General features: G+C 39.3%; 4 protein-coding genes across 7 annotated transcripts; all 4 read left to right on the top strand.

The window, feature by feature from the left end:
* The first annotated feature begins 2,876 nt into the window (after positions 1-2,876).
* LOC104434037 (heavy metal-associated isoprenylated plant protein 9) lies at positions 2,877-4,893 on the top strand. Its single transcript, XM_010046990.3, has 5 exons — positions 2,877-3,255; positions 3,376-3,514; positions 3,674-3,852; positions 3,976-4,066; positions 4,331-4,893. The coding sequence occupies exons 1-5, from the start codon at positions 3,235-3,237 to the stop codon at positions 4,828-4,830; spliced, it is 930 nt and encodes a 309-aa protein (XP_010045292.2). The 5' UTR covers positions 2,877-3,234; the 3' UTR covers positions 4,831-4,893.
* Positions 4,894-8,445: 3,552 nt separating this feature from the next.
* Positions 8,446-9,421, top strand: LOC104434028 (heavy metal-associated isoprenylated plant protein 28). The gene is made up of 2 exons (XM_010046978.3): positions 8,446-8,636; positions 9,015-9,421. Exons 1-2 carry the CDS (start codon positions 8,510-8,512, stop codon positions 9,281-9,283), a joined length of 396 nt encoding a protein of 131 aa, XP_010045280.2. The 5' UTR covers positions 8,446-8,509; the 3' UTR covers positions 9,284-9,421.
* Positions 9,422-15,564: 6,143 nt separating this feature from the next.
* Positions 15,565-20,393, top strand: LOC104433997. 4 transcript variants are annotated; one of them, XM_010046935.3, is made up of 6 exons: positions 15,565-15,736; positions 16,096-16,386; positions 17,128-18,320; positions 18,741-18,917; positions 19,061-19,238; positions 19,310-20,393. In XM_010046935.3, exons 2-6 carry the CDS (start codon positions 16,281-16,283, stop codon positions 20,185-20,187), a joined length of 2,532 nt encoding a protein of 843 aa, XP_010045237.2. In that variant the 5' UTR covers positions 15,565-15,736; positions 16,096-16,280; the 3' UTR covers positions 20,188-20,393. The 4 variants fall into 4 exon arrangements, with proteins under 4 accessions (XP_010045237.2, XP_018728052.2, XP_010045261.2 ...); XM_010046959.3 differs by having other exon boundaries at positions 15,566-15,736; positions 19,061-19,235; XM_010046943.3 differs by lacking the exon at positions 15,565-15,736 and adding an exon at positions 15,745-15,943.
* Positions 20,394-22,092: 1,699 nt separating this feature from the next.
* LOC104433988 (peroxidase 5) lies at positions 22,093-24,238 on the top strand. The gene is made up of 4 exons (XM_010046923.3): positions 22,093-22,387; positions 22,990-23,181; positions 23,277-23,439; positions 23,780-24,238. The coding sequence occupies exons 1-4, from the start codon at positions 22,361-22,363 to the stop codon at positions 24,187-24,189; spliced, it is 792 nt and encodes a 263-aa protein (XP_010045225.2). The 5' UTR covers positions 22,093-22,360; the 3' UTR covers positions 24,190-24,238.
* The last annotated feature ends 280 nt before the right edge of the window (positions 24,239-24,518 follow it).

The following is a 24,518-nucleotide window of genomic DNA, read 5'->3' as shown; positions in this document are numbered from 1 at the left end:
AATGAAAAGTAAATTTATCATAAATATACCAAATTTAGGATTTTTTGTGATATTAGCCATTTTTTTAATCATAAATTGCATTCCCATTTTCTTTTACCACAAGGACGTCTTCAATGGTTTAAATAGATGAAACAAGGGACTTTGTCGATCTCCTGAAGCAAACAAGCTTTTTTCCTAATGTGCAAGCCCCGAACTAGCATGCACTGCTCTCTTGCGTCCTTCCAAATAGAATACAGCTCCTGATTTCCTATCTATCGAGAAAGTTGGCATCTCACGACATTCAATAGATAGAGCTACCATCGTGAGTTCGACACTCAATCCGCTGCCGATCAGTTGGCGTCCCACGGCTTTTCGGCATTTCATATTCTGATTTTTCACTCTTAATCTAGAAGGATGTTTTGGTTAACCCGCTGATTTGATTTATGAAGCGAGTGCCTATTCACAGGAGAAATCTCGAATTCCATTTGTTTATTTACATTGACTGAATAGATATATGCTTATATGTAAATTATCCCAACTACAAGGTTCGCCAATACCATTATCAAACGTACCCCAGATAAAAAAGAGGGGAGAGGTGCTAGAACAATCCTAAACTTATTGTATTGATGTCAGTTTAGTTTTTAATTTTTTAATTATGCTAATTTAGTTTTAAAATTCTGACTTATGTCAATTTAGTCATCTCGGCTAATTTTGGTTAGATATTGTTGATTAGACATCAATCGGCCTATGTAACACGAAGGCACGATGTGAATATTTTTGATAATATTTTAATATTTTTGAATTTTTTTCCTCTTCTTTTCTTTCTTTTTCTAACCAAGGCGGGCTAGGGTTGGCCTCCTAAGGCAAGGGTTGGTCTTGCCTTGACGAGGCGATGTTAGGGTTGCCAATACAATAAATTTAGGGTTTTTTTGATAAGTTTCATTAATAAGAGAGGTATCCATCACCAATATAATAAGTGTAGTATTTTTTTGTGACACTTTTCCCTAAAATAAAGGCATCCATCATTCATAGGATAAGTTTTGGATTTTTCTGACACTTTTCCCTAAAAGAGAGGAGTCCATCATTTCCTTTGTGTCCAACGACAATTAGACACCTGTCCTTACGACGAGCACCACGTTTATTATTAGGTTTCAATTTCTAAAACATCCCATGATATGTCAATCATCAATTGCATAACACACCCATCGTAATAAGTGGTTGAATGTCCTAATTGAGCGGTTGAGCATGATTGTGTGTTCTAATTGAATCATCTAGGTGGAAAGAACACAGAGGTTGCTTTATATACCTACGCCAAGCAATCATCTAGATTCCATTAATCTAGCATTGGACAGGGACCCCACAGCTCTCTTTTCTTTAGAATCGCCTTAATCAAGTAACATAATAGACTAAGGAATGATCAACCGAATTTGGTTAACCAAAGTATTCTACAACGTGCCTTTTATTTTTGGCTGTTTTTCCTTTGTTCAACTGATGGGAATGGAGTAACCAACTTTTGTTAAATTATACTTCTTTATTTTTCTTTTCTCGGTTCACTCATTCTTGTAGTTTCTTCAACAGAGTCTACATAGAAACATGATCAAACAAGAAAAAGATCATCAGTTATCACTTGTTCCCTTCAAGGGCGATTAAGCTCTCTTAATTGTAATTTGATAGGATGGAACACTTTAGAACCTGATGAAGTGATATAGCTAAATCTAAAGTCACCTCTTTTGTTGTCGAAGTGATAGATATTATGAACGATGCAATCAATACGAACTTGTCTTGATCAAGGACTTCAACATCGATCTTATTAATAAGGAACTCGCAAATAAATTTAGGGATAATCAAAGACAGATTAGACACACCAATGAAAGCTTTGAGATAATCTTAAAGAACAGCTAAAGAAAGGATGATGAGAGAAAAAAGAAAAGAAAAGTGGACAACATATTTTGCGGTCGAAGGAAAGGTAAAGGACCATGTCCATGTGCGATCTCGATTTCTCTCGTACCTCGTAGTGTTTTACACGCAAAAGCCTTGCAATATTATTAGGGTCCCTATGCTTCACCCATCCCAATTAGGGTTATAACTTTGAGAAACTGCTTTAAAAAATGCGTTAACTATTTAGGTAGGGAAGCTAATATATTCCATCTACTTTTCATAATTTTTAATAACATTAGTGTAGAATAACTTTTCCAAGCCATCACTCATCAGGGTGAAAGATTCACAACAAATCAGTTTAGGAAGTATGTTACTTGAAACTTGTAAGGGGTAGGCATTATTAAGATATTTGATTTAAAGCAGAGTTATTGATTTTTGTTGAGCCATTATATGTATGATACATGTTATTTAAGCTTTTCGGTTTGACTTTTTAACATGGTATAAGAGACAAATATTGTCTTAGTTTATTTAACGTGTGTAGTTCCCTATTCATCAAATTTCATTTGTCGTTCTTAATATGGCTTGCACATGATATGGGATATAAATAACCCCATTACTAATCTACAATGTATATATATATGGGATATAAATAATCACATTACTAACCTACGAGGTATATATATACTTATAAATTAAAATTCTTAGGCTGGACTTTCTAATAGTACGTATCATTTTTCTTGTTATCAAGTTCGAGCAAGTTGTACTTTGGGTCATGTATGAATTTGATTTCTCTCGATAAATTTGTGCCATGTTCCCATTTCATATCAAGAACTGATGCTTCAGATCAATTTGCAGTCTAGTTTAACCCTAGACTTTCTCTTAAGTTCTCGAAGAGTATTATCTCATCTGCATGACACTTCACCCGTTTGGCCTTTGTCATGGAAAATCAACCGGTCGGTGGCTGATTGAAGTTTCATCCTTCTTATGTCTCAAAAACCGAAAAAGAAAAACAATAAAAATTCTCTCTCTCTCTCAATCTGCAAAACCTGATCCACCGGTGATTCTCCCTACCATGAAGACTGAGAAAAAACCAATATTAAACTAGAGAATGCATTGCATTTGGTCTCTTTTGAGATCAGAGACTCTTTGTTTTTTTATTAATCCTACACCCAGACTGCCCATACACTCAGCACTTTTTTCTCATCAGTCCTGCAATAAAAGGACCGCTCACAGCTTTCTTCGATGTACTCTCATTCCTCCTCTCCTTTCTAGTTCCCTGCCATTTCTTTTTCTCCTCCTCCTCCTCTTTCTTGAAACTCTGCCCCTTTTACTCTTGTCAACTAAAGTGAGCTCTAGTTGACTAGAGACAGAAAGAAGATGGGGGAAGAGGCAAAACAGGTAACGTGGGATTTTAAATATGGCCCTTTTGATTTTGGTTTTGAATGGATGAATTGAAATGTTGTCTTCATCAGTATGAATTTCTAACTGTTTTTTTTTCCTGCATTTTTCATGGTATAGGGAGAGGTTAAGGCAGAGGCCAAGCCAGAGGAGAAGAAGGAAGAGCCAACACAGCCGCCCTCTCCGGTCATCTTGCATGTTGACCTGCATTGTGTTGGGTGTGCCAAGAAAATTGAGAAGTCCATCATGAAAATTAGAGGTACATACTTCTCTCTTAACTAAGGCCCCCACTATCATAATCCCGAGTGCCTGAAATTATTAGATTGACGGATTCTTCGACCGATGGGGTAAAACACCATCTACATTAGCCTCTAGGAAATTTGAGTAATGGAGTATGTGACGCGATCGTGATTTGTAGGAGTGGAAGGAGTGGTGATCGATATGGCTCAAAACCAAGTGACATTGAAAGGCATAGTCGATCCTCAAGCGGTTTGTAACACAATCATGAAGAGAACCAAGCGGAGAGTCAAAGTTATATCTCCTGTATTACCTGCGGCCGAAGGTGAAGCAGCAACTCCACAAGTTGTCAGTTCACAGGTCTCAGCCCTCTCATTCTCGTTAATCTTGTTCTAATACTTTTGTTCTCTCAAATTCAATCCGGTGATGCTCATTATATCAATTGTATGTGTCTAATATGGACTATGTTTTTTGCCGATTCAGGTTAGTGGATCGACGACAGTGGAGCTGCATGTGAACATGCATTGCGAGGCCTGTGCAGAGCAACTTAAAAGAAAGATCCTCAAAATGAGAGGTATTAAACCCTAAAAATGGAGATGCATCGCATGTGCACGATGTATATGTCGTTACCTTTGTCTCGTAATTAACTGCATCGCATTGCTCTATTAAAAGATTTCGTGGACAGAATCGATCATAGTAAAGAAACCAAAGTGGACCCTATCTTGTTTTCGACAAAAGAAAAAGCTACCTTGACGTATATACTCCTTTAGGCGGGATTTTTAAAGTACATTTTTCTTTTACTATTGAAATTGATCTACAATTTTTGTGACGCTTATAGGAGTTCAAACAGCTGTGACGGAACTTAGTACCGGGAAGGTCTTAGTGACCGGAACTATGGACGCGGACAAGCTCGTTGAATATGTCTATAGAAGGACCAGAAAGCAAGCCCGAATAGTTCCTCAACCAGAACCCAACCCTGAACCCGAAAAGAAAGAGGAGAAGAAGGAAGATGAGAAGCCACCAGAGGAACCGAAACCCGAGGAAAAGAAGGAAGAGAATGGTGAGCAGAAAAGCGAGGATAAGCCAGAAGAAAAGAAGGAAAAAGAAGAAGAAAGCAAAGAAAGTAAGGGTGAAGATAAAAGTGGTGGCGAAAGCAAGGAAGAGGAGGCCAAGAAGGAAGGAGGAGGAGAAGAAGAAGCGATGGTGAATTATATTACTGTGGATGAAGAGGGCATGAAGAGAATGATGTATTACTATCAGCCACTCTATGTCATTGAGAGACTCCCACCCCCTCAGCTTTTCAGTGATGAGAACCCCAATGCTTGTTGCATCTCCTAGTCCTTTTCAATTTCGAAAGGGTTTCGGCATCAATAAAATAATCAATCGTCATTTGTATCTCGATTTACTTTTCATACATATAAGGTTCTTCAATATATTCGAGCGTTAATCTTGATGATATATGGGTAAATCATGATTGGACGGGCAGCCGAAGAGTTATGCAAGAAAGGTATTCGTTAAATGTAGTATGCATGACGGAATTTAGTACGCTAAATAATTAATAAAATTAGTAGAAAAACTAATGTGTGGTGAAATGTTATGAGAGTTTTAAATAAGTGAATCTTATTCAAATGTTCAATAAAGGTCCGCCATATCATTTTGTTAACCATTTTTATAAGAACTATTAGCAAATTTGTGTCAACTGCTAACTGGATTTATTCCTCCCTTTTCCCACGCCAGTTTTAACTGCTCGTATCTTCTTGGACGTGGACAAACTTCATGTTTCTGTACGTGAGAAGGGATGAATATTCCACCTTTATAGCCATCATCCACGGAACGTATTGGTTTCGGCACTTTTAGAACATGAAAGTTTAAGAAAAATGGCGCATCTAAAACAGAATGTATATTTGTCGATTGACCTTACATCTGCTACGTACTAAATCTTTTGTACAGGCCATTTACACTACATAAATTCCATAGAACAATCTAATTTATGAAAAAAAAAAAAAATCACATGTGAAGAATCCACCGAAATCACTAAGCGATTATTATGTCTACACTCAAAACCCAATAAATAAATTAATAAATAAACCTATGTGTCAAATGAGGATGATATCGGGATTTAGGTAATGATAGTTAGCTCAATTCACCTCTTAAGATCTTCACATGATCGTGATGTACTTTTCACATGGTTCTCTAGAAAATAAATCGCACCAAGTTATTATAATGATTCAAATTCTAGACACGTCAATCAACACACGATGAATGAGCTATGTTGTACCCCCAATATGCCGATGAAATAGAGCTTCTACAGTATCGCTTTTTATTAACTTTTTCTCTCTCTTTCTTTATCGAAAACTACATGAAATTCCCAACGCCAGCAGAATCTTCTTCCAATAAACTAATCTCGTGGGTATTTGTCCGCATTAAGTTTCCAAATCATTCCCTAAACAAAACCACGTATCTTGATTACGTGCTGATGAGATTGTGGACATCACATGTCAAAAGGCGCCGGATCGATAAAAAGCACCATACGAACAACCAGAGATTCTCTTCTCTCTCTGATCAAATCAGAAGCTAGGCTTGTGGGTTTCACATGGTGGCCCCAAGAACATGTTGCAGATCCTAGTCATCTGAATCGGCCTAGAGACGAATCACAATCTAAAACCAGAAGAAAAGAAGAACACGGGACCCATTTCGACGTGTCATGAGATGGCTACCAAGAATATGACATAAGGCCTGCCTCTCTTTTGTCCTCTAGTTGCGGGTCATGAACCCAAAAAAAAAAAAAACTAGACAGCAGTTCGCCATGCCCTAATCCACTCGAGATGCCATGAAGTGGAAGACAAAAGCGAGGTGCCCTTGTGGAAAGATTCAGGTCTGAACTTTGAAGGCGAAAGAAAGCCACTTCGGTGACGATGCTTGCGACTCGTCATGATGGAGAATCGACGACGGTTTTGAATGTTGTGGATGATGATGTAAAAGGAAACGCTTTTCTTTAGAGAGAAAGGGTCGTGGCTAAAGGGCAAAAGGTGCTATGGAGGGGGTGGATAAAAAGAAGAGCGAGCGTTCATTGACTTTTACAACAGAAAGGTAACTAGGGAAGATAGGCATAAATATGAAACTTGTATCAAGTTAGGCAGTGGACCATCTTCAAGAGTCAAGACAACAAGGTTTAAGCTTATTCCCATTAGGGTAGAGTTTGCTTCATTTGCATTTCTTATATGTACATATAACTCATACCTGAAATTTTAATTTTGTCCACGAAAAGTGGGGGAAAATAATGGTGGTATTTTAGGAGATTGGTATTGCTATAATGCTAAAAGTTACCAAAGCCCGTTAAATACCTTCGCACGGTAAAGTGCATTGTCTCCTTTTACTAAGATTGATGGACCGAATAAAAATCCCATTGGTCTTTTGGGCTGTGTATGCCCTAAATTGAAATCTGAGGCATATACTGCTCGGATGATGGTTAAGATCCTCTATGATCTCTATCTCGTGTTTCATATGGTATGCTAGTAATTTCAATAGCTGTGTCCTTATTCTCTTGGAAAAGAATGTGGCTTGTTTTAGATGTTTGTGGATAAGGTTACATCCTATAGGCTCGACGCTTGTGCTGCGCCAAGCGCCGCCATTAGCGACAAGCTCAAAGCCAACACCATCAAGCACTGTGGCCAGAGAGGGGTGTGTGTGTTTGTGTGAGTGTGATGCTAGGGAACAGTGGATGTATGTCACAGATTGAAATCTTCCGTATCCTATGAGCTGAAGAGTGGAGTTTTGTTGCGTCAGGGTGAAGAGTTACCAATACAGAAGGGATGATATAACTAGTTTGAGAAAATGGCGTTAGGGTATTTGTGCTAGGAGCCCTGAGTGAAATGAATATCATCTTAGAGGATCCTTAAAAGTAGAGTTGGCTTTTCGTACACAAATTGATTGGGAGCTAATATCGCTCTTTTGATATAATCACGATAGACTAAAATAAGTTATTGCACCAAAGTATTTTATATATCTCGTTTGAGAGACTAGGTACCCGAGTTATGATCTAGTGTAAGGATATGATTTATCATAAACTTTTTTCTAGGAACAAACTTTAAAAGGAAAGCTGATCTGGTATTATTAGTTCATCGGGCGCGGCATGGGCCATCTCGTGATCAAACAACCGTCGGCTTGCGAAATGTGGACACAATGGCGATCATTGGTTGTAGGTGAATCCTAGGCACACGGAGTGGGGGCTGGGGGAGACGCTGTGGATATTACTAAGGCCTTCTGTACAGAAATAATGTGTGATAGGGTGCAAAATAGGTTGCACACGAGGCAAAATCCTGCAGGGAAAACAGTAGATGGCCTCATTAATGGCCATGGCATATTCGCACCCGTCTACGACAAACATAGGGTTCTTTTCGAAAAAAAGGATGGATGCATGTGCATGGGGGCAACATTTGGCTTGAGTACTCCAAAATTGGTCAAAGATTTAACACTTTATCTTTGTCCATTTAAGGGTTTTAAAATTCGCAGCATAGTATTCCGTCAAAAGTCTGGGGCGCTTTCTTTAATGTAAGTAAAAACATCCCACATGCGACCTGGAAAAGCTAAAGGAAACGTCGAAAACTAAGAAAAAGTAAGGATTAATCTTCCGCTTTCCGATTGTGGCTGACGCAGCGTCACACTGCTCCAACTCACGATCCCACGTATCCTCCAGATCCACCGAGCAAACCCTAGTTTTTTTTTTTTAAACATCGACCTCTCAAAGGGCCGAATGATCACTAGCTGCCGTCAACAGTAAAGCAAAGCACAAACAGGAAACCTCGAGAATTTGTAAATTAATAGCCAGAAAAAAAGTAGAGGAATACGAGAAAGTAGATAATTAGCTAGGACCCTTTTCAATTGAAAAATGATTCTGATGATACTATATAAGGACGTGAACGAGCAACGCAGCGATCAGCCTAATCACTTTCGTTATCGAGGACAGCAGAGGTCGGGGAGGAAGTGTTGGCTAGAGAAACGTTTAAAAAATCAAATCATGGCAGACATGCAGATCGTTCCGGCTTACAAAACCAATGTGGAGCCACAGTACGTGGAGATGATGGTGCCTCTGTATTCCTACGGTTGCGAGAGGAAGATCAAGAAGGCATTGTCTCATACAAAGGGTAATTTCCATATACGCACATATACCTCTGTTTTCGATTTATCGGATCTCTGCTGGGTTTCTTAGACTGCCTTTGGGTTTTCGCTTTACTCTATATCTTCTTTTTCAACCGGATAAAGAAGGAACTTGTGATTTCATGCAGAAACCTTTCGGTGTCTGTAAATTTCTAAAGGCTTTTCTTTAGTCATCACACCAATCACCAAGTGGCCCACGGGCTCTCTTGGTGGAAACAGAAAATGAATTCTCGTCCTGACAAGATTCGGCCCATTAGGGTTAACGAATTCGTGCTTGCAACTTCTCTCTTTTTCCACCATTTTCTGGCTCTAGAAACGTAGCTAATCAAGCACCTAATCCGTATCATTGCCGATGGGTGTTGCAGGAATATACTCGGTGAACGTAGACTACAACCAGCAGAAGGTGACGGTGTGGGGGATCTGCAACAAATACGACGTGCTGGAGACCATGAAGGCCAAGAGAAAAGAATCTCGTTTCTGGAACCCGGAAGACAACCACGGCGGCACGGATTTAGCCGATGAAGATGGCTTGCAATCTTGTGAGGGCGCCGGCAGCGTTAAGCATCTGATCAAGTCCGGGTCTCTGAGCTGGAGAGCGTGGAAGAGAATCTTCACGAGATCCAATTCCATTTGAAAGCACATCAAACCATACAATGCTTATAAAATCTTAAATTGCATGGTAATGGGCACTTAACGATTCCTGTCTTGCCGCTGCTAAGACGATGAGAATGAATGTAAATTTGAACCAACGTGCCTCTCAAGTTTTTGGGTCTCAGCATGTATATGTCTTGATCCACAAAATTAGCTCTTACTCCGTCGGTTTTCCGCCAGATTAGAGAGAATCATTCCGAATTTTAAAAAGACATGAACATCTTGAGATAACTTTAAATATTTTCGAGCACGAATATACGTATAACTTTAAAGATTTCTTAGGTTCATTTTTGGGCAGAAGCCCATTTTTAAAATGCTACACGTAAAGAATCACAGATTAAAAGTCATTTTAAATGGATATTCTCAAATTTTAGAAAATCAATTTAGTTAAACATGCTATAAAGCAATTTGGAGAAAAAAAAAAAAAAAACAATGTCGAAGTCTGCAAAATCAAGATTATAAACAGCACAAAGTGCACGTCCAAGACTGGTCAAGATAATCCCCATCGATTCGTCGTTGGCCACCTAACAAGTACTGCGATTCTCTGGATCAAGAGGAGGGAAATTCGCAAGCCGGAATTCTTGACGGCGATGAGGGGTTATGTACAGTTATTTCCACTCTTTTCAACAGTCTTTAGCACTTAACAGTAGCACGTGGTGCGATGATCGAGTTAGGCGCCAAGCAAGTCGTGATGTGGAACAGTGGTCGTCGCATGCCCGATTAGATTTCCAATTTCAAACACGTTCTTTTTGAACAATCTAAACCAAAAAGGGCCCCCGGCCCTTAATTTCTCACCCGATTGACCCTCACGAAACCTTCATCACGCCTATGATTTGACCCTCAGATTGGAATTCATGTAATTGACTGATTTGAAAAGGTCTAAATAATCGTGCCGTTAGGTCCCGTGCATGTATGTTTTGCTTGCCTATTCTTTTTCATGGACTATATTGATAATTGACCGAAATGATTGATTGATGCTCCGCATGGATAATGCGGGTATTTATTTAATTTTCTTTGCTTTTCAATTATTCGAGAGGAGAACAAATATCTAAAGGAGATCAAGCTAGAGACTACTAATTCATTTCAAGGAATATTATAGTTTTTGTCTGTTAGACTTTGAATGGTGACATTATTTGATCATGGGGAATTGTACGTGTAACCACTAAAGTTGATATTACATGCTTGCCATTGCCTTATCCCTGATCTTACCTAAATTAGCCTTACTATAGTTTTCCTGCAAATGAAATAAAAGTAGAATTTATTTATTTTCAAGGTCGAAGCACGAACTTACGTATCGGATCTTGTAATTTGCTTCTGACATGGATGCGATTGCCAATATATTCACGGATTGTTCATCTAATTAATAATTAAAAGTACAAGTGTAAAGCTAAAGTTGACCCATTGTAATGCATTCGAGAGCCATAACTCTTAATTTTTGTTCTAGATAAAGCTAAAAGAGTGAGCTTATCGAGCTCTACGATGTGAATATCAATTCAAGCTCCAAGATTTAAGATCATTTTTAGCTTCAATTTTATCATGAAATTTCAAGTTCCTTCTCTTACTTAGCATTTGTTGCAATCAAAGATGGGTAAAGTACCAAAAAGTTATAAACTTATTACATTGGTGTAAATTAAGTCGTAAACCTTTTAATTAGACTAACTTGATCCTAAGCCTTTTGATTATTTATCAATGTAGTAGTTCAATCAATTTTAGTTGGAATTGCTAACATAGATACCAAGCTCCTTATATGGACAAATTTTGCAATTTTTTTTTTTTAAATTCTATTCTTTCTTCATATTTTTTTGACTCTTGGGTCGGTGAGGTCGCCAACCATAGGCAAGGGCATCAAGTCCTCACTGGGTTTAGGCAAGGGGCTCGATGCCCTCACTTGATAGCTGGTGAAGGCCACAACTCTCTCTAGCCCCCACCAAGATCTAGCCGAGAGCTGTGACACCTCGCTTAGATTTGGACGACAGCTTGATGCCCTTGCTTGGGTTTTAGGGAGGGCTCAAACAAGCAAGGGTGTTGGCCCTTGCCTAGATTTAGGTGAAGGCTAGATGCACTCGCTTGTGGTTAGCAAGGGCCATGACGCCCTCGCCTTGATCAAGCAATGGTCACTGGCCCTTACATATGGTTAGTGACCTTGTTGACCCATAGTTGGGAAAGAAAGAAAAGAAGAAAGAAAAAGTAAAAAAAAAAAAAAAACTTGGGAAATTGATATAAATGATTTATGAACTTTGATGTGGCCTTTCAATTTTTAATTTATTTAATATGATCCTTGAATTTTTAATTTATTTAATATAATTCATAGGCTTTTAGTACATGCTCAATGTGATCTCCTAACTATATGAAAATATTTAATATTGTCATTGATCTTAAATTAATGAAATGAATATATTAAATATTTTCATATAGTTTAGAGACTACATGATATGTATTAAAAGTTCAAGAACTATATTGAATAAATTAAAATTTCAGAATCACATTGTATATTAAATTAAAGTTTAAGAACCACATTAAACAAATTAAAATTTCAGGAACTACATTACACATAGGGTCAAAGTTCATGAATTATTTGTATCTTTATCCCTTAAAAATTCTAAAAATATATCCATCAGCGTTGACTATCCCATGTAGGACAATTGGATCTCTTGTCAAAATTGGTCAAATGAATTACATTGACAAGTTATTAAAAAGTTTGAAACTAAATTTGTTCGATCGAGATACTTAATACTAAATTGATGGTAATGGAAGATACGGTCAAGACTTTTCTGGTATTTTATCATGATGAGAACAATCCGCGTAAGGAATGGTCAATCGAAGAGAGAATCGGATCTTTATTTCCTTTTTGGTAAGAAAATCGGAACTTTGAATGGCAACCGGTCAGTATCTAACGGGAATCGGTGAAAAAGAGCAGCCAGGAACGCGGAACCAAAACGTGGAGCGGCTCCAAAAAGCAAAAAGGCGAAGCCAATTGGAACAAGTAAACCCAAGGACGTGATTCTCCTCTCCGACGAGACTGAAAAGCCTCTCTCTCTCTCTCTCTCTCTCTCTCTCTCTCTCTCTAGTCTCTACATATATATTTGCGTGATACTCGCGTCCAAAAGCTTACCACGAACGTTCGATCTCCCGTAAAAGACACGCCTTCGTTCTGGGATTCGCAAGCGTCCGCGCACATTAGCAGCAGCAGCAGCAGCAACAGCAGCAGAGAAGGGGACGTTGCGTGGGCTCTTGAGCAGCGGCCGAGGATGATGATGGCGGTGGTCGTGGCGGGTCTGCTGGAGGAGTACGTGGTGGCGGTGAGGCGGTTGACGGAGCTGCTGATGCCGCCGGGGATGAGCTTGCGCGGCGGCCTCCGGAACCTGCGCCTGGCGTCGTCCTCCTCCTCTTCCTCGGACGACGAATCCTCCCCGGCTCCGCACGCTTCCAGTTTCATCGTTTATTTCTGAATTTGTACATTCGTCTGGTGTAAGTGTCGAGTTGTATTGGTTGGTTCTTCATTTTTGGGAGCGTTTTATTTTCGTTTAATCTTATTTTTTTCTTTTTTTGTGCCGGTGGAATTTCAATTTTCTGGCACTCTCTTCTGTATATATTCGTGAACTTTTTTTTTTTTTTTTTTTTTTTTTTGGGTATATCTGGTGGATGGATTGTTGAAGAAATGAATATTTTTCGTCCAAGGGACGTTTCTTTTTCTCGTTTCATTTTAATTAAAGATCTCTTTATTGACCATCCCATCAATATATATTCTCACTTTGGAAATTGCGAAAAAGATCTACACGATTCCACTTGACTTGATCATTCATCCTTAGATATTCGTTTATTTTGACTTTAAAGGATCTGAGAAATTTTGTATCGAAAAAAATGAGCTAATTGATTATAAATTTATCGTATAGATGTGATTTTAATTATAAACTTTTGGATTTTATCTAAAGTGGCCATTTCGATCAATTTTTATTAAAAATCACTAGAGTGGACGTTCAATCATATATTCAGTAATTTTTAGTATTCCAAACGATTATATTAAAATTTTACACAAAAAATTAGCACTAATGTTGTGAAATCGAGAAATTTATAACGGAACAATTTCCTCCTTTATATCAAACGAAAGCCCATTCTTCAAATAGAAAACAATTCTAAAATTGAATATAAAAAAAATCACATTAAAAACGCTCAGTTAATTCCGATCGAGTGCAGTAGCTAGGCTATCAGGCGCAGCAAATTCAACAACCAAAATGATGACCGGGAGGATTGAAATCTCATGTTGTGACAAATCTATCATCATCCTCGTCCATCTGTTTTTTCAAATTGGCCATCAATTCGTGTACCAGGTATAGGACGGATAAGCTCGAATTAGGCTCCATCTCCTAATGATGTCCAACCCCTTAATGATGGTTACCATCTGCGCCGCAAATCTTGCTTATTGGCCTAGATTAACGTGGCGCCACTCGCTTATAATGAAGAAAAATATCGTACAAGAGTGGCTTGATTCTCTCTAAATGCGGTAGTCAGTGAGAGCACGGGTAATTACAACCGTTGAATCGATAATGGAGAAGCTCGCTTGTGGAATTATGTGCGCCGATGGTGTATGCAATAATAATCCCACATAGCTTCGTTCTTACTTTTATGATATGAAAACGCTACTTTGAAATTGTTGCTTACACCTTACGCATCCGCAACCAAAAGGTGGAAATGGTTGGTAAATTTGATGTGGGTTTTAGCGATTGTGACCCAATAAGAAGAGGAGGATTAACTTTTAAGAGATTAGTTGATTTATGATGCTTGATCCGAATGGGATGATTCTCGTATTCTAATATGAATCGAGCTAGGCTAGGTAGCTCTTGCTAGGGCCATCGCTTGAATGTTTATGCTCTCTCTCCCTTTATATATATAATTGCTAGCTAAGTTCACTTTTATGTAAAGAAGAGTTCACTAATCCTATGATTTTTCTTTATATCTTGTCCATTGTTTAGTGAATCACAATATTAAAATCAAATATATTCACATCATATCATGTGTATGTGTATGTATATATATAAATGGCATATCATTATAAATGAATCTAAATGTTCTTAAACGAGAGATGGTGAAAATTTCTTGTAACACTATTTCTTAATTTATTTTTATTTTATTTTTCCTCTTTTTTATATTATTTTCTTTATTATTTCTTTTGTCCCCTTTCATCATTCTTTAATAAAATTTTATTATTTAGTAAATTGTATTAACACACCAAAAATACAAAAATACCTAAAATATATAATAAATATAAATATTTAATATATAGATTGAATATTTATTATAAGATAGAATTAAAGTTGAATATATAAATTAAAATAATATTAATTAAAAATTTTATTTTATTTTATATTTTTATTTCTTAAATTAGAATTCAAATATTATATATATTGAAATATAATTTCAATTTTGTTAATTTAATAAATTTGTTATTCGAGAAAAATAATTTTCCTATTATAATTATTAGAAATCCTATCTACATTTATCCTACCTCCTCATGGATAATTTTATTTTGTCTATATTCCTCTTATATCCGATTTTATCCTGTTCGAAATGAAAGATCAAACGTAAGATAAGATAAATCATATCCTATCCCGAATTTTATTCTGATTGCCAAACGTAGTCAAAGGGTTTGAGCCATATGATAAGTTATGGTTTATTATTTTTTTTTTTTTATGTAATAGTTGCAAAGAGCGTAAATTGAGATGTGGTAATAAAAAATAAAAAGAAAACAGAAAATCTTAGTTGAGGGCAATACATGATTTTCATCAAGATAGCATTGGAGTTTGATTCGTGATCCGATTAAGCTGGAATTTTGTTAGCAGTGAAGATTTTGGGTGGACTTTAGTTTCGTGATTTTTTATTTTCTTATATTAAGAAGGTTTTCCAAGTAAAAATAAATGCCATTGTATTTGCATGCTTGATATTTATTTTGCTACACTGTATCGTTTCTTATTAGATTTGTATAAAAATAGAGATTATTTTGTTCCACATTATTCGAATTCTTACCATTCTCCCAGTCGTTACAGCATACACAAGATGTTAATTATTCGACGATTTACGTTACTAATCATTGTGATCTATGCGACAAGTACTTTTTTTAACAGAAAGAATTTTGTTGTGTTGTCCATTTCAATTTTAACAAGAGTTGCCTACCAGAGATTGAGACATGGTAGGCTTAGATACACACTACTACATTCATAACAAAGAGACGGCAACATTAAACACGTGCGAGGAGCCCCACCTAAATGAAAAATCTGGACCGAAAGGTAAGAGTAACAAGATCACGAATATCTCATCGAGGACACGAAGACATCTTCGTCCTCGTTTTCCTCGAACGGCGGCGTCGGGAAAAGCTCGGACTGCCGGCGGCTCTGCTTCCGATGCTCCTGGTCCGGTCCGGTCCGGCTCGGCTCCGTTCAAGGTGCGATCTCTGCGCGTCTCTCCGTTCGCGACCGATTCGGTAACCCGATTGGCGCGCGCCTCCGCTGAACTGAACCTCGCGCGATGCGATGCGCTCTCCCCGAACTTGCTTTTCCGTCGGCGTCGGTTCCGATCGTGACCGAGCTGTCTCTTCCGTTTCGAATCGAGCGGGCGCGATCGTCCGGGCTTAATTCGAAGTCCTGCCTAGGTTAGCTGTCCGAGTCACTCTGTCGGTTCGCGACTCCGATCGAGAGTTCCGTCGAGTGCGTGGAGTTTTTGCCGGCGAGTAGATTCTCGGATCGCCAGGGTTTTTTTTTTTTTGGTTTTGATTTGCTGATGGCGCGGTCGTTTAAATTTCAGTGACGCCTGATCGTATCCTGGAAGGGAAGTCCCGGGAGGGGAGCTACCGATCGACGCGCTCGTGATCAGGCGGTCTGCTCGTGCTGGGGCGGGGGAGCGAATTTGTCCATCGCGAGAGCGCCCTGCGAGGTCGAGGTCGGTCGATTCGAGTGTTGCGTCCTTAATCTTGCTGCGGTAGTGACAAGATGGATGATGGAGCGCGAGGTGGGCAGGGGGCATCGTTGGACAGCTACTGGTTAGAATGGATAAGAGAGGCCGACTTGCCCTCGTCGGGAACGGAGACGGACGAAGGTAGTTTGCTTTTCCTCGGCGAAAGTGTTTTGAGGCTGTGTCGATGTCGCGCTAAATTCTGTTTAATGGTAGCTCTTTGCATTCGCTGTCTCGTGTTTGCCATGTGGAAATGGATATTCGGTATTTTCGATATGAAAGCAACTGAAAATGGCAAGATATTGCCATCTGAGGAATGCAAGAGCAGTCGGGTGGTGTCCAACGCGCGATATTTATAGTTCATCGTGTTTCCGCCTTCTCCTTCGGTTTGTTTGCTTGTTTTGGATTTTGCTATTACGGTCAAAATTTCAACTTTTCGTGTCTTGTTTGAATTAGATTCATCGGAGAGAAATCTGCCATTTAATTCTTCCTTTGGCTCCATCTCCAGGTAATCTAATCTAGAAGTTAAGCGTCAGGAGAGCTTGCCGATGTTGGACCAGATTAGGTGTAGTCACTTTCGGTGAAATGATGGATGCTGTCTATGTGGAATTTCTCTGTTATACCGCTAAAATTGTCATCTCCTTATCTTATGTCATTATGCCTATGGCTTCCGAAACAGGTGTTATCTGACTTTGGAACAAAATTGGACTGGAGTGCACTGATCATTTGCTTGTTTCCACTTGTTTCCCTCCTGTCATTCTGCCTATAATGTCTAAAGCAGTCATTGATGTCTGCAAACTCTTTTGAGGGATTGAATCCAGATTTTTTCCCTTTCCCTTTTACTTGCTAGGAGAGTGTCCAGCTAAACAATTTTCATTTTTGCAGAAGCTTCCGATGACATCGATGTGTTTGTATCAGAAGGACATCATCCGGCATCATCATTGGGGTTAGGTTCAGACAGTGGGGGTGTTCCAATGCAAACCACTAACATATCGCAGCATCATTCCGGCATTTCTGAAGGAAATTCTGTTTCTCATTCTTTCCCCATACTTGCAATCAGACCATCTGCTAATGGGACCAGCCCTGGTGGTTTTCGGGGAGTCGCTAATCGTGGCATTGCTGCAGCTAATAAGGAGTCCGGCAGAGGTACTCTCTGCAGTATAGAAGAGCCTCATTCTGTGCAGAACTGTGAAAAGAAACTTCAGTTTGAGGCAACACGGGTCAGATACCACCTTAAGAGAGGTGATGATCTATTGGAGAAATCATGGTCAGAAAGAGATGATGATGGTTCAAAGAAGAAGGATTTTGCTGATGATGTGTTGGATCCACAATGTAGAACAATATTTGGACATAGAGTTTCTGATGTAAACTTTGACTCATGCGATTTACTGAGCGAGAGAAATCGTTTTTCCAATTCATCACTTTATCTGGGGCAGCATGCAATTGCTAATAAATCAAACAAGAGGTTGGATAACGCTATGCGTGTTGATTCTTGCCATTCCAGATCAAGCTGTCTCCATCAGACTTATTCATCTGATGTTATCCATGAGCGAAGTAAAAGAAATGTCCAGTCTGATTTGTCAACAGATTATCGTCTCTTTGAACCTCACTGGCCAATGCAATGCAGCTATGAAGTAGGAAAATCTGCACCTGAGAAAGGGCAGCAATTAATGGATGACGTGTCAAAACTGAGGAACAGTATGATTAACTCCTCATTCAATAGCTTATCTGGAGAGTCCTTCACGAGTATGAAGCATGGTTTTAGTTCACCGACTTCATCTCATTCTCTTGGAAGGGCTTCTACTGTACTTAGCAGATTGCATGGGACAGAATCAGTGCCAACAGAACAGGCCCATTTGGTGGTCAAAGCAATGCACAGTTTGTCAGAATTGTTTCTCTTTCAGAGCTCCAATGGACCATGGGACTTAAAGGATGAGGACTATGATATCCTTAAAAGTGTATTACATAACCTCAGCGCATCTCTGAAACAATTCCAGCGAGGTACTGAAAGGCAACAATTACCATCTTCACCAACTCTTCCAGCCCAACTTTTTGGAAAGTCGAGTGCTCAAGTAAAGGTACTTGCATAGACGACTTATGAAATTTCTGACTGGAGCAGTTCTCCAGTCAATATTGAATTTATGTGTTTGGAGTTAATCACTGCCATCATAATAGGCAGCTTCCTCAGATATACCTTCTTTTCTTTCGGAAATAGCATTCCGCAGATTTTTGTTAAAGATCTCAATGCTTCCTTTTTAAAACTATGCTAAGCGGTATAACATTGAAGCAGTTTCTCCTATTAATATGAAATTATGTGCTTGGAAGCTAATCAGTGTCCTCCATAATAGGCATCTTCCATAGAAATACCTTATTTCGGGGTAAGGATTGAGTTGTTGAAAGGCTTCTTTTGGCATAAGCAATTTCATAAATTTTTGTCGAGATCTTAATGCTTCTCTTTTTAGAAGAACGCTAAGCTGTATAATATGTTAATGGAGCAGAGTGTGAGATCAGAAGAGCCACAGATGAGGAGCGTACAGGCTAATGATCAGGGTCAGTCCACTCTTCCGCACTTCTCCGAGGAGAGAAAACGTTATCTTGTGCAAGGTGATCCAAATAAAGTTGATTCAGTGCTTGTTGCTAGTGATGATCTTGACGGCAATGATAAAATGACTCAGGTACTCGTTTGTGGGTATATTTCTTCTATTTAAAAGTGCAGTGATAAGTTTTAATTACTGTATCTTTTGTGGCTGGTGATGTTAATTTCATATTTTCCCTTTCAAATAATAGCCAAACTCCTTTTTCTGCTTGATCTTTTTAGGCCATTAAGAAAATCCTTATAGATAACCTTGATGACGAGGTGGAACCGAATCCGCAAGTTCAATTGTTTAAGAATTTATGGCTTGGGGCAGAGGCTACATTATGTTCCATGAAGTTCAAGTCTTGCTTTAAGCGTGTGAAGACGGAGATGGAGAGGCTCGAGACCTTTCAAAGAGGTGGTTGTAGACTGACCTGATAATGATTGTTACCTTTTCCCAACGTCATATTCACCAAATTTATTTGGTTGCAGATTCATCTGACAACTCGTGGGATATGGAGAAGTTATTGAGTTTGAATCCCTCCTCCTATTCCCGGGGTGATGACAAATTGGGCCTTCGGGCTAGGGGTCATGTGACCCAAAACACCACTACCCAGTGTTTCCCTGCCTTTAGTGCAGGTACCGATCTAAATGATGTTGTGGCCAGATCTACCATCTTGAAAGACTGCAGCTTAAAGTTAGATGCCATCTCTGCTGGAGACAAGGTGGAATGTGTCAGTCCTGAGAATTCTAAATTGGGCCATAACTCAAATGATGTTGTGGCCAGATTTACTATCCTCAAGGATCGAGACTTCAACTCAAACGCCATGTCTGCTGGAGATGACATGGAATGTCTTAATCCTGAGGACTCTAAATCTCAAAATCTCAAGGAAGCTGGTAAATCAACAACCCGAGCATGTCCCATAGGTGGTTTCAATGAAGGCAACTCTGAAAATTTTCCTGTGAATTTCCCAACTAAACGGATGGACGATGCGGATGCTTCTGTAATGGAGAGATTATCTATCCTGAGACAAAGGGATGATAGTTTGGTCTCTGTGAATATTCAACCGAGGCCAAAGGAACCTGCTTGTCTCGAGTCTTTTTTGAAGAAGGATTATTTTTCAAACTTGGCAGTGAAAGCTGATGTGCCGAGTTTCAGTAGTTCTCCTGCCTTTCGACATCAGATTGCATATCCTGCTGATGAAAAGTCGACCTTGAAGGACATACCTGTAATTCTTGAAGGTGATGAAGCAACCCAATCTCGGTGCATTGGTGGTTCCGCAAACTTGAATTTTGCAGGCTGCTCCAATGGTTCTCCATCATCTGACTGGGAGCTATGCGGTGAAGGAGATTTGTCAGCAGAGGTATGAAGCCTCCAAGTGCAGTGAGCAGTGGCCCCTAAGAGTGAAAGCTTTGGTTCTCCTTTTAACCATCAATGATCTCGCCATGCCTCTTCATCCCATCTGAACCTGGTTTCTCTGATTTGCGGTTGAACTTGTATAAGTTTAACTTAATGACACATCTCTGCTTGAACCTGTGCTTAATCCTAACACCTCCCCTATGGTTTTAAGAGTCATTTCTCCAAAATTTACATTACGATTCACTAAAACAGTCGAAGAAAACGGAACTTTCATTGGGTTCACCGTCAATGTAAAGTTGCACATTCGTCATCTGATGATCGATCATGTGGAAGAATTTGGTTAGAAAACTAATTACAAAGACATTACTTATTAAACTGTATGTATGTGAAAGTTTTTCTACACTGGCAGTGCATCGAATGATACTCCAAAAAAATAAAAAATAAAAACGGACTTACATTTTCCCGGAGTATAACTTCAATACAAACCCACTTAACCCTGTTTTGTCTAGTAATTAGGGTCAACGAAGGTAAGACTTCATTAGAACAACGGTTTTCTGATTGAGTTGAATCAATCAAAAAGATCAAGCACGTAAAGTACTTCAAGAGCCGAGCACCGGTTCAATGAATTTAGAATCGGATCTAAATTTGAGTTGAATTTCGAGGTGCCAAAATGCATGGATAAGAAGCGACTGTTTCAGTGGTGACTCTGGTGAGTACGCGGAAGATGAACTCGCTAAGAATGGACAAAACATGCCGGACCGAAATCAAACCACCCCAAAAGCCCCACTTGATCGAAAGCTTTGTTTTCTATTGCACTGTCTTACCCAAAAGGTTGACCTTTCTTTCCCTCCCTCCCTTTCTCTCTCTCTAGCACTTAGTCCAGTCAAAAATTCCAGTTTAATAAAAGAAAATAAATAATGCTAGCTAGTTTCATAAAATATAAGGGCGATGGATTACGGCATCTTCATCTTGCAATAGAGAACATGCAACGTCCATCCAAACGGCTGCTTATTTTAAGTTTCACCATTGCATTTCCGGGATTTCCGGTAGATATGGCGGGGTACACGATCACCTCGAAGTGTGCCTAACATGTAATGCGCGGAGTTCTGCCGAAAGCAAATGACGTGCCGAACATACCCCACCGTCATGGAAAGTCAAAATGATGGACCAGATTAGTTATTATTCCGTTCGATTTGGTGACTTCCCTCCTACGTCTTTAACATTAACAATGTTGAGAGCAAAGGCCAAGAACAATCGGCCACGACCCGAGAGAGGGGCGACATATGTACATGGACCAATGTCCGTGCGCCCGGTTTCGCAGCATATTCTTCGGCGGAATCTCGAGCTACGTGCAAGTTCATTGATTCGAAATGGCACTGGCTCATCCTCTCGTGTCGATGCACTTCGCTGAACTGTAGTCGGCATCCGTCGATTTGCCTAGCCGAGCAACGCCAAAAGCAGGAAAAAGACAACGTGGAAACTGCACACCCAAATTTCTGTCGTTCGCGAATGGGGCCTATATTATATTTGCAGAATCGGAACTTGCCTCCAGCTAAACATCCCATCCCCCCCCAAGTCAACAAAGATTTCATTTCCTTTTTTTTCGGTCCTTGTTTCGGACCCAGATTTCCCGTGTAAATCCTGATCGTGGGCCTTCACGAAAAGAAATATTATGAGAAAGAGATATTATAATAGCAAAAGTGATGCCAGTGATCCAACCGACCCCGGTTGTCCGTTTCCTACATCTTCCACGTCTCTCACTGTAATGCAAAAGCGCTTTGATCGATCATGTCACTACCCTCTCGGTTGTTCGCAAGTGGGCAAATAAAAATTTTAACTTCTAGTTACGTGTAATAGATGGTATATCTCAATAAGTAGATACATTGGGATGCTTGTGCTATATATATGGTGGGGTTTTGCAAGGTGCATGCAACACAAAGCTTCAATCCAGTTCAAAGAAACGTTTGATTTCGGGTGAAGAATCAAGAATCGCGTAGTTCTTCTAGATAAAGAAGCTTCTTGTATGTATCGCTTTGGTCCTGGTCTCACTGTCTCGATGCGTCGAGTCTCAGCTTCAAGTTGGGTTCTATAAGGACTCGTGCAGGTTGGCCGAGTTCATCGTTAAGGATGAGGTCAGAAAAGCTTTCATCAAGGACAAGGGTTTGGCTGCTGGCCTTGTGAGGATGCACTTTCATGACTGCTTTGTTAGGGTGAGTGAAAACCAATGACACTATCCCATCTTTTGTTGTAGCTCTAATTGCAATTAATGTTTTCATCAAGGTCAACTAAAAGCGTCGACTAATTTCCTTTCCTTTTTCCTTTGGTTGCATTTTTGTATGCAGAATAATGTGTCAACTAAGAGTTCATTAATTCATTGCAATTTGCGCTACTCACATGCCATATGCACGTGCGGGCCTCATATGTAGAACATTAATTGACTACTACAAGCTTTTATGTCAATGAAGTATCCTTCGATTAATTTAACGGAACTATCATGACCTAATTAATAGATATGATATGTCTACTAATTATATTGCACATTCGAATTGGAATATGATACATTTATTAAAAGTTAATTGCTTAACTAGATGTGCCTAAATGCATTTAACAAGTTTAGAGATTTCAATTGTATCTGATATGTTCATTATTCATCTACCAAAGCTGTCTCATTAATCATGCGCCATGCTGTAAAACTTGTTTAATTATGCTCCTTGTAAACTCAATGACCCTCACAGAAGTACCTTAGCTCTGTTTCAGGAATGGATTTCATTTGTGAATTTTAAGAAACATTGCGTGCTTTGATCCATCTTAGGGTTGTGAAGGTTCCGTGCTCATTGACTCCACTCCGTCAAACACAGCCGAAAAGGATTCTCCAGCCAACAATCCTAGTCTCAGAGGATTCGAAGTAATTGACAGTGCCAAGGCTAGGCTCGAAGCTATGTGCAAAGGAGTTGTTTCCTGTGCTGACATACTAGCCTTTGCAGCAAGAGATAGTGTGGAGAAGGTAATCCCGCAAACCCCTTAACTCTGTATATTTACCAACTTGAGCATAAGTTCATCATACTAATAAACATGAGGCGTTCTGTTTTCTTTTTGTAGGCGGGAGGCTTTGGGTACGATGTTCCTGCAGGAAGAAGAGATGGTAGAGTCTCTTTAGCTTCAGAGACTACAAACTTACCTCCCCCGTCTTTCAATGTCGATCAACTCACACAATTGTTTGCCAACAAGGGTTTCACTCAAGAAGAAATGGTCACACTCTCCGGTAACTCTTCACTTAGAGCAGCAATCTATGAAATGTGGCTATTTAAGTCCAGATAAAGAATCCGATCAAAAAAAAGAAGAAGAAGTCCAGATAAAGAATAGAACATCAAGATCATGTAGGAAAGAGTAACAATAGAGGAAAAAAATGCTCACAGGGACGAATATAAAGGAAAAAATCATACATGATACTATTCTTTTTTTGAAACTGGGGTCCTAGATTTCTGTAATACTTGGCCCATTATGTGTTGTAGGCAACTTACATTATTGACTCCTCCCCAATTTCATAATCAGAAAAAGGAATATTTACATTAAAAAAAAAACTTGCTTCATGCGTGTCACAGGAGCGCATACGATCGGTCGGTCTCACTGCACTTCCTTCAACAATAGACTGTACAGCTTCAATACAACTGTGAACCAGGACCCAAGCTTGGACCCTACATATGCATCCATGTTGAAGCAACAGTGTCCACAAGGCAATGATCCGACCCTAGTTGTTCCAATGGACCCCCCTAGCCCGAACATGATGGATACAAGCTATTATCAGGGCATACTTGCGAATCGAGGCTTGTTCACATCAGACCAAACACTCCTCACAAACTCTGCAACTGCAAACCAAGTCACTCAAAATGCAAGAATTCCATCCATTTGGAAGAGTAATTTTGCCGCTGCAATGGTGAAGATGGGTAAAATCGGTGTCTTGACTGGAAGTGCCGGGGAGATTCGAGCGAATTGCAGGGTCATCAATAGCTAATTGAAAGAACATTAATACTATGCAAGGCTAAAAATGGTTGCTGCCTCTATATTTTATGCATTTTGTTGCTTGTATTTGTTAAAGACAAAAAATAAATACAATTACAAAGTCGTGAGATATTCAAATAATGAATGTAACCATCAATTAGTTTTTCTTCTTTATTATCTTTGACTACCAGATGTGCACTTTCACTATACTCCAATCCCAATCCTCTTTTTCGAGAGAGAGAAAGATATCAAATTGGATCAGTCATCCAAGACAGACAATAAGGTGAACCTTTTATTATCGAAATAAACTTGAGGACATAAGAGATGCAAAGTAAAACTTAG

Source organism: Eucalyptus grandis, chromosome 1 (assembly GCF_016545825.1).
Source record: "Eucalyptus grandis isolate ANBG69807.140 chromosome 1, ASM1654582v1, whole genome shotgun sequence".
NCBI lineage: Eukaryota > Viridiplantae > Streptophyta > Magnoliopsida > Myrtales > Myrtaceae > Eucalyptus > Eucalyptus grandis.
The sequence above is the reverse complement of the archived record's forward strand: the minus strand, read 5'-3'. Positions and strand labels throughout refer to the sequence as shown.